Source organism: Hippocampus zosterae, chromosome 4 (assembly GCF_025434085.1).
Source record: "Hippocampus zosterae strain Florida chromosome 4, ASM2543408v3, whole genome shotgun sequence".
In the NCBI taxonomy this organism is placed as follows: Eukaryota; Metazoa; Chordata; class Actinopteri; order Syngnathiformes; family Syngnathidae; genus Hippocampus; species Hippocampus zosterae.
Genome location: NC_067454.1, coordinates 19,942,380 through 19,955,957, shown reverse-complemented (window position 1 = coordinate 19,955,957; position 13,578 = coordinate 19,942,380). Strand labels below are relative to the sequence as shown.

Below are 13,578 nucleotides of genomic sequence, written 5' to 3'. Positions count from 1 at the left end.
CCTTGCTCCGTCTTGAAGTGTGTTAAACTAGAGATCTCTACTAAACTGTTCCGAAAAACACCATTGCCGACTCACAATCTGTATAGTCAGTCTCCCTTCCAAGCACATTAAGAGCACTGAGAAACCCACTCGTCACAGGGTCTGCAGGATGGTTTTCTGGAGGTGAAGCTCCAATCTGGTTGGCGAAAAGACCTGCGATTTCAATGGGATGTGTGTGGTCGCCGACTGCACTCGGGCCGGGTCCCGAAGTTCTTGGACAAAATATGCGCGGGGGAAAGCATCGAAGCTGAAATCTGATCGGCCGAAAAAAATAAAAAAACACCTGTGCGGCTAAGACATACACAATGAAATCAAGACAAAAGACTGTTGGAAATACATTGTCTGCTTCAAGTTGTAAATGTAGGCGTTTATGGTAGTGTGTGGGTGTGTGTATGATAATATATATAATGTACATACTAGGGATAATGTACATAGTAGGGATGTGAATCTCAGCACTGAGGACGATTCGATACACATCTCGATGCACTACCAGCGATGCGATACTTGGATACATGGAATTTTCTGGCGATACGTTTCACCATCTTCACGATGTGATATGACGCGATGCACATTACTTCAAATCAATGCGATACATTTTAATGCCATTTGTTGTGATATTGTGTAATTAAACATGATGTAAATAGGCAAAGAAAAAAAACGCCTTACTATACATGGTCATTTTTTTTTTCCCGGTTAAAATTTTCGTCCAAAAATGCCTTACTATACACGCTTACTATACTAAAACGCTTTACTATACATGGTCGTTTTTTTTTTTGTCCAAAAACGCCTTACTACATCAGGGGTGCCCAAACCTTTTGGATCGAAGATCTACTTTTTGATCAACTAACCTCACAGGATCTACCCTTACCGGCGCGTGCACACACACACACACACACACAAATTTAAGATTTACCTGCTTTATTTTATTTTTTAAATATTTTTTTGTGTAAATGAGACTGATTAGTGTGCAGTGTATATTAAAACAAAAAATATATTGCTAACATGTACAAAGACACAAATGGTTGTTTGTTTTTTTTTCTTCTCGACACTCCTCGGATCTACTTGGGACTAAGGGTGTGGAAAATAATCGATACATCGATGCGCACGTGCGCGATCCGAGTGCATCGGCTCATTCACTGGGTACGACGCGATTGACGGGTGAAATCGCGATTCATCACGATGCATTGATGGGTATCGGTGAAATCGCGATTCATCACGATGCATTGATGGGTATCGGTAAAATCCGATTCAAGCGCCGTTTATTCATGTTAAACTTCACGTATCTGCCCTTTCCTAGGCGCAATGAATGCACCATCATTGCTTTCCGTTTTGTGTTGAATACGGACGGTAGCCTTGCGTCACATACAGTCCAGTACACAACTAGCGAAACATGGAAGTTAGCGCAAGGGGAAGCGAGGAAACTACTATATTTAATGCAGCCGCAACATTCAAATCTTATGTTTGGAAATACTACGGCTTCGAAAAGAAAGGCGGAAAGCTTGATAAAGCCTCCGTAATTTGCACGGAATGTCGCACTAAGAAGCCATACAACGGAAGCACCACAAATATGCAGACCCACTTAAAACGATGGCACCAGATCACCGACAAGTTTCCCTCCCGCTCCCCCGCTTCCACGCCCAGTTCCTCGTCGGACACCGGAGAAACTCTTGGTAAACCAGGTCAGGATCAGAAAAAAATTGCCTCTTATTTTGGGAGTCCCTTTGCAACTCACTGTGACCGCGCAATGGCTAGAACTAAGGCCACTGCTTATTTCATATGCGAAGACCTCCAGCCTTAGCGTGGTGGACAACGAGGGTTTCAGACAGCTCGTGCACGTTTTGGAACCCAGGTATAAAATACCAGACAGGTCTGTTCACTTACAAACATATTCCCGATGTGTACAACAAAGTGAGAAGTGAGATTACTGTGTCGCTGAACAGTGCGCAAAGAGTTGCACTTACAGTGGATGGGTGGACATCTTGCGCTAGAGATTCATATACATATATATATTATTATTATATTTCATATAAGACACTCAGTGAGAATAGTCTGTTTGTGTTTACACTATAGCAACAGCTGTGAGTCTCAGGTGCCAAATTGTTTACATTTTCTTTGCACAAAACCCAATTGTGAAAGGGCTTAAATAAGTTGTTTTACAAGTTCTACTCTTTATAAGGAATAAAGTGGTATCCTTTTTGTAATACCATACTGAATTCCATCTTTTTAAAAGCTTTTTTTCTTTGCTTATTTGCATCATGTTTAATTGCACAATATCGCAACAAATTGCATTGTATCGTATCGGATCGCATTGATTTGAACTTAATGTGTATCGCATCGTGACGACGGTGAAACGTATCGCATCGTATCGCCAGAAAATTCCATGTATCGTTTAAGTATCGCATCGCTGGCAGTGCATCGAGATGTGTATCGAATCGTCCTCAGTGCTGAGATTCACATCCCTACTTGGGACCTGTCTTAGATCTACCGATCAGGATCTACCTAATGGGCACCCCTGCTATACATGGTCGTTTTTTTCGGCTAAAAACGCCTTACTATACATGGTCGTTTTTTTTTTCGGCTAAAAATTTGTCCAAAAATGCCTTGCTATACATCCATCCATCCATTATCTACCGCTTATCCGGGGCCGGGTCGCGGGGGCAACAGGGAAGTCTGGGAAGCTCAGACAGGGAAGCTCAGACCTCTCCCTAGCTACTTCTTCCAGCTCTCCCCGGGGGATCCCGAGTCGTTCCCAGGCAAGCTGGGTGACATAGTCTCTCCAGCGTGTCCTCGGGGTCTCCTCTCGGTGGGACATGACCGGAACACCTCACCGGGGAGGCGCTCAGGAGGCATCCGAATCAGATGCCCAAGCCACCTCATCTGGCTCCTCTGGATGTGGAGGAGAAGCGGCTTGACTCTGAGCCCCTCCCGGATGACTGAGCTTCTCACCTTATCTCTGAGGGAGAGCCCGGACACCCTGCGGAGAAAACTCATTTCAGCCGCTTGTATCCGGGATCTCGTTCTTTCGGTCACGACCCATAGCTCGTGACCATAGGTGAGGGTTGGGACGTAGGTCGACCGGTAAATTGAGAGCTTCGCCCTTTGGCTCAGCTCCTTCTTCACCACGACAGACCGATACAACGTCCGCATCACAGCAGACGCTGCACCGATCCGCTTGTCGATCTCTCGCTCCCTCCTGCCCTCACTCGTGAACAAGACCCCAAGATACTTAAACTCCTCCACTTGGGGCAAGATCTCCCCCCCTCCTCGGATCTACTTGGGACCGGTCTTAGATCTACCGGTAGATCAGGATCTACCTAATGGGCACCCCTGCTATACATGGTAGATTTTTTTCATCGAAAAACGCCTTCATGGTCGTTTTTTTTCTGCTAAAAATGACTTACTATACAGGGCCCTTTTTTTTCGGCTAAAAACTTCGTCCAAAAATGCCTTACTATACAATCATACACACCTATATCTATATAGGTGTGAGGTATTTTTTCCTGATTACCTTTAGTATACAGTACAACAAAAACGAAGGAAATGATCTTGCCATTTCAGCACGTTTGGAGGGGACTGTATAATTAATTATGGTGTTCACAATCAAAAGGCTCACACAGTAATAAAACAGACATTTTATTGGAGTGACGCCGTACATTTTTGGGGGGACAAAAACGGTCAGCTTTACAACTTAGAAACCAAACTTTACAGAGTTGAAAACGAAAGGCAAGCTAAAAAAGTCTGACATTCAATAAATGAAGCATCTTTGGTTTGTTTGTAAAACGAATACCACATATTTACAAGGCAAACACATGTACACAATGTCGAACTCCCAAATGTCTTCCACGTGGCGCTGTTAAAGTGCTTCTTGCTCAGTCAAGTGCATCATCGAAAAGTCTGAGCTGCATCGGCAGTAGTTGTGAACACTTGTTTGACTCGCCCTCTTCTGGCCAACTACTGTACTTCCAGTTAATCATGAATATGCGTTAATCGTGGCCCGTTATCGGTTCAAGTAGCAAAAAGCTATTCCAGTGACATAACCACTCCCATTTCTTTTCCCGACACCCAAAAGGCACAGTTAGTGAGAAAGTAATCTTTTTCTTTCCTTCGTTAAAAGGCACACATCTTACAATTTAAAGAATAATTATTATTATTAGAATAATAAATGATCTACTTCTAGGTATTCCTTCAGACACGAGTGCAAATTCACGGGACATTTTAGCAAAAAGGAAAACAAATTCTACAATTCTACTGTGAGTGTTCATCAGTGCAATTGAACCTTCCCAGGCAGACAAATGAGATTTTGTTCATAGGATTGTAAAAAAATTAGGGTAAAACAAACCTCAACCTATAACCAATGTCAAGAACACTCAGAAGTACAGTGAACCCAACAGAAAATCGCAGCTCATTTATACTGCACTCACTGGTTGGGTTTTTAAGCACTTTTTTCCTTTTATGGAGTTGAGTAATGTTGCTGTTTGTACGTGTTGCTGCTTGGTGTGTATCAAGTTGCAATTCTTTGAAGGTATTGATGCTAAATTGTTTGTTTGATTTGTCTTTTTTTTTTGTAGAACCATGCATGCTTGGATTTTAACTTAGCGAACTGCACATGAGTCTTTGTTTCCTTAAAGTGATGATATCCGCTCCTCTCCTGTTTCTGGAAAACAAGAGGCTTGAGAAGGCACTTTACTATCCTTTAAAACATATGTTTTCATCAGTTTAAGTGTGTTTCAACTGCGTGTAAGGGCCGCAACTATTTTCAATTTGTTTTTTCCCTCCAAATGTACATGGTCTCACTGCAGCAATAAACGGGGGTGGCTCACTGTACTTCGCAACTCTAAAATAATCCAAATGAAGACACTGCATTCAAGCAGTCTGATCATATTTAAACTTTTTATATAAGCAGGCGGGAGGAGCTGATAAATAAATAAATTAATCATTAAAAATGGCCGGCGAAAAGGACGGTCAGCGGGTCACATCCAAACTCCCTGAGGCAACCGTTCTGGCAGGCTCATTCACCTTCTGTGATTATACTGGTGGTGTCCGATTGGTCGGTGGTCCTCTTGTAGCGCACAGAGGAGGAGAAGTGGCCTCGCTGCTTCTTGTAGACGATGAAAGCCACAGCAAGTGCGAGAGAAATCAAGATGAGCACGAAGAAGCCCACAGCCACGGGAGAACCGGAAGACTCTGACAACACAAACGTGAACACGACCATGTCATACGGATCAGCGTGTAACTCTACTTAGCAGGCTGGCTAAAGTACTTCCTACATTCTGTACTTAGTGTATATAAGTCACAAGTACTACAATTAGACTGGTTAAAGTACCGAATCAATTCTGGTACTGAAGAAGTGTACAGTATACTGTGATGCATAGTTAAATAAAAAAGTGCAAATGATTTTTTTTACTGTCCATTCGCAAGGGATGAGCATAAGGCCCAGTTGTGGATCCTGGAAAATCTGCCAGTAATTGCCATCACCCTGAAAGTGTTTGTAATTGTCTTATAGATTCCCCCCCTCCCCCATTTAATAAAAAATGGAAAATGTTTATTGGCCTTATGTTCAATCTTATTCAAGAATGCTTTGTGTTTAAAAAAAAAAAGGAGGTGTGGGGGGTTCATGAGAATTATGACGGGGCTCAATTATTCATGAATTAACAACTTCCAGTCAGTACAGAGGCAAAGTACTCGGTCGCTTGAAAAGGAGAGACACTCACCGGCTTTGGTTTGGCAGACGACGCGACTGAGGCTGGCCTGGCAGTTGACGACTCTCCAGCTGCCTCCGTCCTCGGTCGCCATGATGGCGCACGGGGCCTCCTTCCGCTGCGCCGCACTAACCAAGGCACCCGACTTCCAGTTGGAGTAGGACAGAGCCGAACCGTCCTCCCATCCTGTGGGAGAACCTAATCACAAACACTTCCTAGTAAACGTTTGCACAAACACACACTACAGACAAAAAATATTAGAGGGCAATTTCAGCGCGATGACTCATCAAAACACACCTTTTAAGCACATTGTCAATATCAACTTCATAGTTGTCCTACGAGTCGGAAACGACTTTTTGAAAAGTTACTTTAGTCCCTTGTGGATGTAAGCCCACAAGGTTTGTGTGCCGTTTTGTTTAATCACTTGTCTTCAACACGCAGCTCTTTAGTGACATCTAATAGGCTCCTTGGAGCTTTATAAAAAATGTTTGAAAATGGAAAAATATTTTGATAGTAGGCTAATATAGCTCAAATAGATATACAGGCTTATACATGTTGCACCTCCGAAAAAGGAGAGCTGTGGTGTTGGTTTTTAAAAACATACACTTTATTGATGCTTTTAACAGTCTCGACAAACACGTCTGCGTCCGCCTCCGTGCCTTCTCTCTTATCGTTCAACTCGAGAGGCGTTCAAAGACAGCCTCCGAAAAACGGAAATTCATGATCACTTCACCTACACAAAGAAAAGCGAAAATAATGCACCAAAACAAAAACAAAAAAAAAAAGCGAGGAAATCACAAAATAAATTCTATGGGGCGTTTGTGAACACACAACAAAGGAATGAATAACAAACAATTCTGAGATAGTCCAGTCTCCTACATACATACAGCATGTGTTTCCTTCATTGTAAGTTTTATAGAAGGCTTTTATTTTTTGCGCCTCCAGACATACATGTTTTTTGTTTACTTTTTTGTCCTATATGGCCCTTTCAACAGTTTGGGTTGCCGACCCCTGCCCTACACCGATAAAAGCTGTGTGGTATTGTACTGTATTCCCTTTATGTAGCTCTGCCTAGTGGATGCATCACATAAATGCAGCCACTATCATAGCTTCTATTCAGTGAGCCTTATAATGCGGTATGTTCGCTCTACAACTTCGCTCAATTGTTTGACCAGTGAGGGCAGAGAGCGTACATCTACGTAATTGCAATTAAAAAAAACAATGTGTGCTGAGTTGGTTAGTTGACCTTTAGCATTGATGTCAAGGCCGAGCCACACCCGACTGGTGATGAGAGGGTCGTCGCTCACGTACTTGGCCACAAAGTCGTTGTCCTCTTTGCTTTTTATAGCGAGCAGTTGAGCGCCTGTCAAAACAACAACAAACAGGTCAGCAGTTAGAATGAGGTGGCTTGCAAAAGTGGATTATCAGTCTCGGTGAAAAGCACGGACGAACCCATGCTCTGACAGATGCTCTTGGCCCGCTGCATATCGTAGACGCTGTAGTTGTAGAAGCTCATGTCAAAGGCGTAGCAGCGGTCGTCACGCTGCACCCACTTGGATGTGCCGTTGCCCTGAGGACAGCTGTTGACCTGTGCTCTCGCCTGCAGCTTGGCTTCTGGTGCCAGAACACACACGAAACCAGAGTTTGGATGGAGCAAGACAACTTCAAAGAACCGATATGATCAATTGGGGCGGAAAAAAAGACAAAAAAAATTGCTGGAATATTTTTTTAACAGGGATTGAACCCTGTACGAAGTTCACCAGAACAAGACGCCACCAGATGACGTCAAAGCTATTCATATGTGAGACGTGGTTTTGACCTGAGCACAAGAACAGCTAATTGGTGAGGTTTTGAGGAAATAAAACAGGACGGAATCTCCAACTCATAATCAGTTGAATTATAGATATGCTTTAATGTTGGCTATTGAACATGAGAATTTAATCTGCATTTTTCCCTTAACATTTAATGTGTGTCTTTTATTTACTTTGAGCTTTCCCTCCAAATTTTTTTGTTCTTCAATGCATGACAATTTTTTTGATGAATATTTTTGTTTTGTTTTTCTTAAATGAATGAGAATCCAATCGAAAAACCTTGCACATTTTGTTGTGTAAGAATTTAATCTGCATTGTTTTAAATAAATTGAATTGAATACAACTTTGTCATTTTGTGATTTCATTTGCATTTTGCAATTCCATTTGTAATCTTCAATGTTTGATCATTTCTGTAAATATTTACCCTTATTTTTGTTTAGTTTTTTGTCTTCAGAGTAATTTAAATTCAATCTGTTCATATCTAAAAAAAATTTAGACAGTATTTGTTCTTTGATGTATAAAAATGTAGTTTGTTGTTTTCTGCGTATGTTTAAACAATTTTAAAAAAAACATTAAAAACTGCCACTCAACGCTAACGCTCCTCTCCTATCAATTTCTTATTAAAATTCAGATGTTGGAGAACAAAAGAAGAGGAAAAAAACAGACAATCAATGAACAAGTGTGTATTTTCAAACTGGTTTCTTACTCTGGAAAGGGGTGCTGGTGTTTGTGTTGTAGCAAATGGCGCCATCAAGCAGCGTGTAGCAGCTGCTCCTCACCCAGGCACCGGAGGGCATGACAAAGACGCAGCCGCCCACATCTCGCTCGTCTGCGCTGGCGCCCTCCACTGACTCCGAGATGTCCGCTTTGTACTGGTAGCTGGTCCCGTCCGACCACTCGTAGGTCTCACGCCCAGCCTACATGGACGCACACAAGAGGTCATTGAGTTAGCATATGAGGTGAATTCATTTATTGTCCCTGAATTAAAGATACACCGACACTTTTCAATAAAAAGTTAGGGATACTGGGCTAAAATTTCCAGACGGAGGTAAAATGCACTGAAACCTGTACAGACAGACATCATTTGACATTCTCTAAACTTTTGAATGTTCCAACATCTGATGCCTTTCTGTGACTCTTCCAGTGTCTCTGTTGTAAACTCTCAATGATATTGTGACACTCTCAGGTTGTTGGCCAGGTTTCAAAGCAGATTACAATGTCACGAGAAGGGTTGCAATAGAGATGCTGCAAGAGTCACACAAAGGCATGGAAGTGGATGTCGTGCTTTGTCGTGAAATTTCACCCAAAGTTCCAAAAACCTTCACTTTTGGTGATTAGTCTACTATAATTTCCAGGGAATGATACGCCCCCTTATGCAGAGAGATCTGCGCCTCTCTAAAATATTGCCGGCCCGTCATTCGCCAGCGGCCAGTCCGCCATTATTTTTTCGGCAATATGGGACAATGTCATTGCGGTTTATGGCATGTATTTGCAAAGACGCTCAAATCACAGGTGGCAACCATTTTGCCACTTGCTGTCGACTGAAAATGGCATCGCTTACTCGGGGTTCAGGTAAGGACCAATCATGGCTCGGCTTCATAAAACAGGTGAGGTTTAGAAAAGCTCACGTGTATTATTATTTTTTTATTCCACACCGTCCCACAGCCGCTTTCCAAAGAGCAACAATAAGTACAACGGAATTAAAAATCGCATTAAAAAAAAGACCTCTAGTTATACAATATACAATAATGCAGTTGTATTATTGTTGATGTTTCCTGTTATGTGTGCTGTTGTGTTATTGTTTTATGTTTATGTTAAATGTTCTGTAAAGCGCTTTGTTACAGCTGCAGTTGTCCTCAAAACGCTATAAAAATCAGGAGGTATTGTATTGTATGTAGGTACTGGTAAATATCTATTAAATAAAAAACATTTTTATCGACGCATGTACAAAAATTGGGGGGAGTTTTGGATCATTTATTTGGCAACATTGGCATATTAAACACAGGAAATGACAGTTGATTGTATTCGCTCAGAAAATTCTTACCTCCTGGTTGGACAGGCCAATCCAGAGTGGGAATCCGTCCGTTTTTGCGAGGAGTTTCACGTGCGCGCCATACTTGTCGTCATGCACACTGGCCAGGTGGCCTCCACGCTGAGCGCACAATTCCAAAGCCTGGTACCAACTCAGTTCACGTTGCGTCACCACCTCGTAGGTTAAACTGCCGAGGTGTTGATAATCCCTGGTGCACTTGGAGTACTTCTCTTTTGGTTCTTGGGAGAGAATAAACTGGTCAAAAAAATATGTGCCCCCACAGGTCTAAACAAGATATTTTGAGTAATATGTCGTAGGGGTAATAAGAATCAAGCAGATCAGATAAATTCCCCCGTTTTCATCCATCTCAGGACGCAGCCGTTCTGACATTCCACCGTGCTCTGCCGTCGACTGCAACTGATGTCAAAGTGCCATACGGCTTCGGGCTCGCATTGCGAATGTCACAAGGTCAATTGCAATCAACAGCAGAGAGCGGCAGAACGTCATTCTTATTCCTTCAATGGAATATTCACCAGAGCGGCATGTTTAGACTAATGGGGGCAAACAGAACCTATTATTGCAAAGAAATGTTCTGCTTTAAATTCGGCCTTTTTCAAATGAAGCACAAACCATTATCCAGTTTGCAGGTCACGACGGCTCTTTGCTTGAACTCGGAGAACAACATTCGGTTTGTGATGAGAACCCATTTGCCTTGGAGATTGACACCTGCCATAAAGTTGCCGTCGACTTCTGGTCGACCATTTCTCCAGTTGGAATATTGGACAGTTGTTCCATCATACCACTCCAAGTGGTTACCCATCGCTGAAAACATACACATTTGAATCCCGTAATGGCCAATACAGCACAGTAGTACATTTTTAAGATCCCAAAATTAATAAATAAAATAAAATGAATTTGTATTAATGTCAATGTAATTAAAATAATTAATTACAAATATAATTAATTAGTAATTAAAATAAAATTTTGGATACAACACTTGGATTGGATCTTATTTGGTTGCACACGTGTACTGTACTTAATGCCGTTTGCCAAGAGGTTCGCTGCAATAAAAGGAGAAAAGGTTCAAAGACCCACTGTTGTTTTTGACTAGCCCAAGCCACACAAACTGAGCCAAGTTTTGAAAGGGCAGGAGTTGCTGCCTGATGAACTCGTTCTCCTCTGCGTTCCGGATGGTCAGGATGTCAGCGTCTTTATCTGCAACACAAACACCTCATCAGGACCTGCACTCATCTGACACTCAACCAATCTGATTTCTTGCGGTGACATTCTCACGGAGGTTAATGCAGGTTCTGCGGATGGGCCCGTGGTCCATCTGCTCCCATCTGGACGCAGCCAGATGGAAGGCGTAGCAGTTGTTCTTGAAGGGGATCCAGTTTGGGCCGTTGATTTTGTGAGGACACTTCACTGCGACGTCTTCCGGTGTGGTTATTATCTCTTCTGAAAAACAAAAACGAGACATCCATTCGAGTCCAGTCCAACCCATTTTCCAACCATTCTAGCTGTGAAGTGTAAATGTAATGCAAGTTGACAATTGTCTGATTTGTTCATTTCCAAATTCAGCTGTTTCAGAGGGGAAAAAAGACAAGAAATTACAAGAACTGATGTTTGTTCATCGGGCCGGAAATATCACCAGCATAAGGCGCAAGTGTTAAAGATCTTTTGAGATCTAAAACAGAAATCCTCACTCACTGTGTGGCTTGTGGCAGATGGCACCTCCGAGCGTCTGCTCACACTCTGTTGCTTTCCAGAAACCGTCTGTGTCCAGGTAGACGCAGGCGCCTTCAGTGACCTCAGAAGACCAGCGACTGAAAACGGTGTGACTGTGGTCCGTCCAGCGATAGTGGATCCCGTCCTGAGTGGAGTGGGCATGGAGAACTTTTGTGGCTTTAATTCCATATCCTTGAACTCCAGCTTAAGGCCCATATACTCGTAACACTCTTTGTCCTCACAAAGACAATTCAGGGTACTAGTAGAAGACTACTTAATAGCTAAAAGTGGCCCTAGTTGTGGAATTAACACTACTAGTAAGACACACTTGTTCAGGTAAAGTGTGAGCCCGTACTAGTACAGTACAAGGACCTTAGGATGGATATTAACGATATGGAATAAAAGCTGAAATGTGAGCAACATGAGCCACTGCCGGGGATACATACGTCTTCGCTGAAGAGGCCGATCCACAGGGGCGTGCGCGCACGGCTCACGTGCACACTGAGCGTGGACTGCAAGAGGGTGTCGGCAACGCTCGCCAGAGCCATTTCCTGTTCCATGCACTGCTCTAAGGCTTCGAACCAGGTGAGGTTCTTGATGAGTAGCTGGAAGGTGTGGTTGTTGGTCTGGAAGGGCTCAGAAGTGACGGAAGGCTCCTCGACTTGATCTGAAATGACAGGAGCGCTACAATGAAGATGGAGAAGCTTTCTTGCCTCAGTTAGGTTGAAGAAAGCAGATTGCAATCAAACAAAAAAGCTTGTCGCACAGCAAAAGAGCGTGTTATTAAAGTGGTATCTCTACTTACAAAATGTATTGGTTCTGGAAAAAAATTCTTAATGAGAGAATGTTGTCAGTAGAGACGCATTTTCCATGTAAATGCCCCAATTCGTTCCAACCCCCCCCCCCAAATTTAGCATAATGTTTTTCCTAAAGCATCAAAATGCATCAAAATATGCAACAAATACATGTTATGATGAGACTATTGCACAATAAATGAGTTGTGAATAATGTAAAAAACAAAGAATAGAGTCAAGAATAAAAATGATGGTCATTTAAAGTTTAACTGCGTCCTTATTGTTTTCTTTAGTCCATGTTCTCTCTCAGAATTGGTTTTTGCCTGGTATTTTGTAAAGAACTGATCCTAGGATGTTTGCTTTTGTCGGCTTTTAACAATCCTTCGAAAATGTCCAAGGCAAACATCGGCATCGTGAGCGATCGTCCGACTGGTGAAATTTTTTTCGAGGTGATTCACATTTCCGAAAAACTATCAGAACAGCTCATGGTCCGAGGGGCGAATGACGAGAACGCTGCAAAGACACATGTCTATCTATCTACACACATAGACACATACGGTCGAGGTCCCTCTTGGGAGGTCTAGCCAATGGGCAGCCGGGAAGATGCTAGGTAATAGCCAATGGCAGAGCAGTTATAAGTATGTTGCATTCAGGAAACTCTGTGCTGCGAATAGCAGACCATAGAATCTCATAATATCTTGAAATTTCTTTCTTAACAAGAGGCAATATTTTCCCGTTGAGATGTTTCGTAACTTGAAAATTCCGTATGAAGAGACGTTCGTAAGTAGAGGTACCACTGTAAAGGGTAAAGCAGTGTTTTACCTGCATAGTGTTGGCAAACTGCCCCATGTTGATAATGGGTACAGGAGGTGTAGTCCCAGGTACCCATCACTGCAGAACTGGGGTTATTGATTAAAAAGACACACAAATCCATGTTGTCTGGGTCAAGCGTCTGTAAAGAAAACATACACATTTAGAACATCTGAAGATGTTTCTGGGACAAAATTCACAAAACAAAGAAAAGAATTGAGGACTGTAGCGCCAGTTAATACATTGCAGACCAGCGGTCGGTGCCCGCAGGCACCAGGCAGCCCCCGAGCAGCATATGATAGCCCACGGGCCTCTTCTAAAAATAGCTCAACGGTGATGGAACATTTTCTAAAAAGGCTGTAGATGTCATCATTTGTGAACACTGGCAGAGAGCCTCGGAGATAAAGTGTTCCATATTGCTACTAATCTGTTTCCCAATTGTTGTGAGAAATCATGAACATGACCGATGTCTCTCCATGAATAAATATTATGACAACTCCTACTAATATGAATAACATGTTAAATCCATCCATTCATCCGTTTTCATCTGCTTATCTAGGTTTGGGTCACAGTGGTAGCATCTTAAGCAGGAAGGGGACGCTTTTCCATTACTTTTTCAATGGAACGGCTTTTCAGAACCATCTAGGAGGTGGTTCTAAAATGCA

General features: G+C 42.6%; 1 protein-coding gene across 1 annotated transcript in view; it reads right to left on the bottom strand.

Moving 5' to 3' along the window:
* Nucleotides 1-4,575: 4,575 nt before the first annotated feature.
* Nucleotides 4,576-13,578, bottom strand: part of ly75 (lymphocyte antigen 75) — a 33,786-nt gene continuing 24,783 nt past the window's right edge. Inside the window, exons 24-35 of the mRNA XM_052063397.1 lie at nt 12,926-13,055; nt 11,756-11,976; nt 11,292-11,454; nt 10,875-11,039; nt 10,677-10,796; nt 10,212-10,403; nt 9,594-9,820; nt 8,256-8,466; nt 7,191-7,352; nt 6,985-7,101; nt 5,751-5,936; nt 4,576-5,223 (exon numbers count right to left, since the gene is read on the bottom strand). Coding sequence (XP_051919357.1) covers nt 5,048-5,223; nt 5,751-5,936; nt 6,985-7,101; nt 7,191-7,352; nt 8,256-8,466; nt 9,594-9,820; nt 10,212-10,403; nt 10,677-10,796; nt 10,875-11,039; nt 11,292-11,454; nt 11,756-11,976; nt 12,926-13,055 — 2,070 coding nt within the window. The 3' untranslated portion in view covers nt 4,576-5,047. The remainder of the gene's footprint in view (nt 5,224-5,750; nt 5,937-6,984; nt 7,102-7,190; nt 7,353-8,255; nt 8,467-9,593; nt 9,821-10,211; nt 10,404-10,676; nt 10,797-10,874; nt 11,040-11,291; nt 11,455-11,755; nt 11,977-12,925; nt 13,056-13,578) is intronic.